Source organism: Microtus ochrogaster, linkage group LG4 (assembly GCF_000317375.1).
Source record: "Microtus ochrogaster isolate Prairie Vole_2 linkage group LG4, MicOch1.0, whole genome shotgun sequence".
Taxonomy (NCBI): domain Eukaryota; kingdom Metazoa; phylum Chordata; class Mammalia; order Rodentia; family Cricetidae; genus Microtus; species Microtus ochrogaster.
The window spans coordinates 22,813,763-22,819,077 of NC_022030.1; the positions used below are offsets into that span (position 1 = coordinate 22,813,763).

Below are 5,315 nucleotides of genomic sequence, written 5' to 3' on the forward strand. Positions count from 1 at the left end.
CACACACACACACACACACACACACACACACACACACACACACACACACACACACACACCCCACAGGGCAGGGCAATCGCCCACAGCTCTCATATTAATCCCAAGTATGCACCCCCAACCCCCAAGCTCCCATACTAACCCCAACTCTGTCAGCCCGAAACGCCACCACATCCTCTTCAGAACTCCACGCTCCGTAGGAAAGTCCTTCACCCCCAAACTCGGTTGCCATGGCCATTCTGATTCCAGTCCTTAAAATGACACTCGCTATACTCCACACATCCTGGACGGTCCAAGGGATTCAGGCCTGAAGCCAAATGGGTTGGAACTCACGGAAGTAGCTTGTTCACAGTGCACTCTGGGAAATGTAGTCCAACTCTGTATAGTCTTTAACAAAAGACTAGATCACAACACTCAATTTACAGGCTCTGGCTTTAAACTCCATTACGTTCGTCGGCAGAGATCATCTCTCACACAACGCTAACAACTGTTCACGAGAGCCTCAGGAATTTTAGGTCACATTAAGATGACCAATGTCGAGACCTACATACTGCTGCTCTTCCTCGGCTATGCAAACGAAGCCCCCTTGCCATCTTAGGACCGGCAACATCCACGGGTGTGATTGCTTCTGGGAAATGTAGTCCTGTCCTCTGTTTGGGAAGTAGGCGAAATCGGCCTTAGAAAGATGGCCAATAAATGCGCGCCCGGGGGGGGGGGGGCACTGACAGACACACGGGTTGATGCTACAAGGTCTTGGAAAACAGCATCGTGCTAGAGGTGAGTTTGAACTGTCTCTACTCCAGCCTTAAACTGGCTGAATCACTACCTCGTATCACACAAGCACCTGCCTGCATTAGGCGGAAACATGAAAAGGGTAAATTTTACTTGGTGCCCGCCCCAGATCCCGGCGTCCTGCCTAAGAATCCGCGAAAATCCTATCTTGAACTCAGGTTTAGTACCTCTTCCATTCTCAAACAAACAGAAATACCTCAGTCCCATCTTCCAGGCAATCTCTTTAAATTTTTTATTTAGTTATCTATGTGTATGGGTGTTTAGCCTGCATGTATGTCTGTGCCCCTGGAACTGGGGTTACAGGTAACTGAAGGTGGTGGGATTCCAACCCAGCTCCTCTGCAAGAGCTGGAAGTTGCTGAGCCATCTCTCCATCCCCTTCAACTTCCCTTAAAGCTCGTGTTTTAAAGGCCTGATCATGGTTACATTATTATTAGCAGGTATATCGATGCCATTCTAATTTGCTTAAGTCCTCAAAGAGGAGGAATGGTGACCAAAAGTTCACATCGATTAAAAGAGCACGCTTCTACGGAAATCTTGAAGGCAATGGTGTCGGCCCCTCAGAGACTGCGTGTCCTATGTATGAGTCTCATTTGGCCACTTCACTAAGAGTCCCCTCCACTGTTCTAGCCTCCCATCAGTCTCTCGTTCAAACTAGATTCCACCAGTTCAGTGAAGTTATAATCTACCTGAGAGAGAACAACACAAGACCTGGATTTTAATTCTGGCACCAACTGATGAGCGGGCTCCGATTTATCCTGTTGGAGGCCAGCACGAGCCACAGTCCATCTCAAACATAAACAAAAGCTACCACTTGACAACTGAGCTTGCTCTTTAATCACGCTATCTTATAGACACATGGTTTAGAGATGGTGGCCCGCACCTATAATCTCAGCACTGGCAGCCGGGTCTCTGGTCAGCACAGTCCGAATAGCAAGTTCTTGACAGGGCTACACAGAGAGGCCATGTCTCAAAAGGAAAGGAGGGAGTGCTACAGCACTGAGTTTTCTAAACACTTCGAGGAGGAAAAGAGACGACACTTTGCTGTCAATTCTGGATTACACGGACACGCATGGCTGTGCTCCTCCGGCTTTCCGCACTGTGTCTCTCTGCAGCTTACTTTAGTTGTGCCTGATGTTGCTCTCCACAGCTAATCACGTCTGGGGAGGACCGGGTGGTTCACACCTGCTATCTCAGTCGTTAAGAGGGAGGGGGATTGCCTCCTGAAGGGTGGCCAGGGCTAAACAGCAAGATCGCCAGTCTGAACAAACCCAATGAAAGAACAGAAACCACTTGAGTACTGGAGGTAGGAGACCCTGGAGTTCAGGTCAACCTTGGCTATAAAGAGACTTAGGAGGCCAGTCTGAAAAGCTGGCCTGTGTCTCCTCAAGAATTCTCGAAGGAAAAGTACCTGTCTGCTTAAAGGATCCTGGGCATGCCCCAGCCCCCAGCACACCTCACCGACAAAACACACTGTGTTTAAGAAGTCATAATGCCTGCGGATTGCCTTCGCGCAATTATCTCAGGGAAAAATAAAATGCTAATTAGTTATTATCAGCTGTACCTTTTGCTCCCACAGGAAGAAACACAATTACTAATCGTTATTTGAAAAGAGAATGAGGTTTGGGAGGCGTCAGATTTCTCTGTGATCTCAGTCACTCGCGCAGTGATCGACCCAGTCAACAAGACCCACGACAGCGCGCTCCACGCACAAAGCGGCACAGCTTGACCCCAACTCTCGATCACCGCACGGTTTTCTTACCTCGCAGTTTCTCTGCCGTTCAACTCCCCCCGGACCCAGCAGCACACGTCATCTCCCCATGATCTTTCTCACACACACTCAGGGTTGCCATTGAGGACTCGGTCACCTAGAGCACGAGGCTAGCTTCCTCTTGGTCAAACAGCCCCGCCTGCTCTGGTTTCAGAACCTGGGGTCCCACATTCGCTTTCACGACCCCAACTTCCAGCAGGAAGCCGAATTTGGAACAGCCTCCCTGGTCAGATTTCCGCCTGGGGATTGGATGACTCAGCCCACGCTAGCCGCGCCCATCCGGTCACTGGCACGGTCTTGGACTACATTTCCCAGAAGACTGCGTGGTCCCGTTCGTCGCCCCTCGAGTGGCTGTCCCCTGGAAACTCAATGCTGAGAGAGGGCTGGGTCCAAGAAAGACTGAATCATAGCAGTTAAATCTGGAAGGATAATTTCCTTTAAATTGGTAAAGGAGCTTACTGCCAAGCCTGATAACCTGAGTTCGATCCCCTGGGAAACACGGTGAAAGGCGAGAATCGACTTCTGCAAGTTGACTGCTGAATGCCACACGCAAAAACAATTATATTTTGTTTCTTTGTTTATAAAAAGGAGTACTGTAACATGCTTGGCACAGTGGGTCACGTCTTTAATTCCAGCATTTGGGAAGCTGGGGCAAGAGGAGCGCTACTCTGGGCTGTCTCTAAAAAGAAAGTCAACTGAGGGCTTACAGCCAACCAGCAGAAAAGGAGTGAAGCACTGGACGAACTTAAGTATCAGTGAGAGGGGTTCTTACCATGGACTCCGGTAACCTCGAGGTGAAAAGCCGGGGAGGACGTCTAATGAAAATGAGGATTCAGAAGAAGCTGATCAAAGTCTGGTCTAGGGAGCCCTTGTCAGCTGGGATTTCCTCACAATTCCGATGAATAACCGCACCATTGGTGCACGCTGGCCAAGCCACAGCTTTGAGCCCAGACTTCGGCCCCTAGCAGTTTCCTACACTACAATTCCCAGACTCCCCTCTGTTTTGTACTTCTCTCTCCTGAAAACCTCTTTTGAGGAATGGGCCAGATACTTAAGCTAGTTTCGGGAGAACTTAATTACTTTCTTTGGGGATGACGAGGCGCCTTGGTGCCAAGGGTCTGGAAGGTCCAGCCCGGTGTGGAGCACGGAGGAACAAGCTGGCACGGGGGCATCGTGAGACGTGTACTTTGTCATCGTGTGTCTGGTTGACGGCGAAGAGACTGTGAAGGCGGCAAAGATTGCTTGATTGGTGATTATGACCACACACACTTCGTGCGAGCGGACCTTGCCGGGTCGTGCCCCCGAGTGTGCATTCCCCAGGCTTATGTTTTTGTGAGGATCAGGCAAGCTTTGGGGGAGTACAAGGCGCCTCCACTGAGAGGGGTGACTTACCCCCCAGTGTGCCTTTTCTCCTTTGGGTGGGGTGTGTGGGGCAGGCGCACGGCTGACAGGGATCTAAACTCACATTCTCAAGCATGCACAAGGACTTTGGTTATGGGCCACCCTGCCAGGACTCCACGTTATTTTTTGAAACCATCTTTCGCTGATTCAGCAAGGCTGACTAGAGGTCAGCAGTCCTCTGCCTTTGCCTCCCCAGCACGAGGCCTACAGGTGTATGCCTCCTAGCCCAGCCTTTTACATTCGTGCTGGGCTTCCAACCTCAGGTCCTCCTGCTTGTGGCACAAGCACTTTACCAACTGAGCCATCTCCTCCGTGCCAAGTCAGTCCCTTTCCGTTATACCAGTAATGAACACAATAGAGTGAAGAACAGCACTGCTTTCGGTAGCCATCCCTCAAGGTGATGTACTTCGGGGTGAACTGAACAGCAAGCACAGAGGACCTTCATGTAGAAGTTACAGAAGTTACAGTTATATTTTTCACCAATCAGGACTGTTACAAAATTATTCCCAAAACTTAGTTTTCTGACTTTAATTTTATTATTTATTATGTATTTGTGTATGTTTCTGTACATGTATGAGCAACTGAGTACAGTGCCTACGGAGACCAAGAGAGGGCACTGGATCCCCTGGAGCTAGAGATCTAGGTGGCTGTGGGTGACTCAACATGGGAGAACCATAACTGAGTCTTTTGAAAGAGGGGTGTGTGCTCTTAATAACCACTGAACCACCTCTCTAGCACTCCCCTTACATTTTATTTGGAGGGGTGTTTTCTGAGACAGTGTCTCACTATGTAGCCAAAGCTAGCCTGGAACTTGCTATGTAGACCAGGCTGCCCTCAAAGTCACAGAGATCTGCCTGCCTTTGCTTCCCAAACACCGGAATTAAAGTTGTGAGCCATCATACCTGGCAATTTATTTGAAATACAGGCTTACACCGTAGCCCAGACTGGACTGGACTCAGTACTCTTATTTCTGCTTCCCAAATACCGGGACTGCAAGGATGGACCACTAATCTCAGCCTAGTTTTAACTTTAAAACCATGGAAATGTTTCATTTTTTTTTAAATCGCTTGGCAGTGGTGGTGCACGATTTTAATCCCAGCACTCATGAGGCAGAGGCAGGTGGATATCTGTGAGTTTGAGGCCAGCCTGGTCTACAGAGGGAATTCCAGGACAGTCAGAACTACACAGAGAAACCCTGTCTCCAAAAATAAGGTGAAAAGTGACGAAGACACCAGACGTCAATCTATATCCTCTCCATGCATACATGCACGTATGAACATGCTCATATACACAAGGATTAAAAATAAGTCAGAAACAAAACATCAGTCCTTGAACATAGAAAATAACCAAAAAAA

At 49.0% G+C, this 5,315-nt stretch overlaps 1 protein-coding gene and 1 long non-coding RNA gene across 2 annotated transcripts in view; both read right to left on the reverse strand.

Annotated features, from left to right (window-relative positions):
* Positions 1-2,775, reverse strand: part of LOC113457664 — a 7,402-nt gene extending 4,627 nt beyond the window's left edge. Inside the window, exons 1-2 of the long non-coding RNA XR_003378182.1 lie at positions 2,551-2,775; positions 140-647 (exon numbers count right to left, since the gene is read on the reverse strand). This is a non-coding gene — a long non-coding RNA (uncharacterized LOC113457664). The remainder of the gene's footprint in view (positions 1-139; positions 648-2,550) is intronic.
* The window catches only part of LOC106144171 (zinc finger protein 780B-like), a 35,601-nt gene that overhangs the window by 13,889 nt on the left and 16,397 nt on the right, over positions 1-5,315 (reverse strand). Inside the window, exons 6-8 of the mRNA XM_013351535.2 lie at positions 4,254-4,399; positions 3,640-3,779; positions 140-280 (exon numbers count right to left, since the gene is read on the reverse strand). Of these exons, the coding sequence (XP_013206989.1) occupies positions 140-280; positions 3,640-3,779; positions 4,254-4,399 (427 nt within the window). The remainder of the gene's footprint in view (positions 1-139; positions 281-3,639; positions 3,780-4,253; positions 4,400-5,315) is intronic.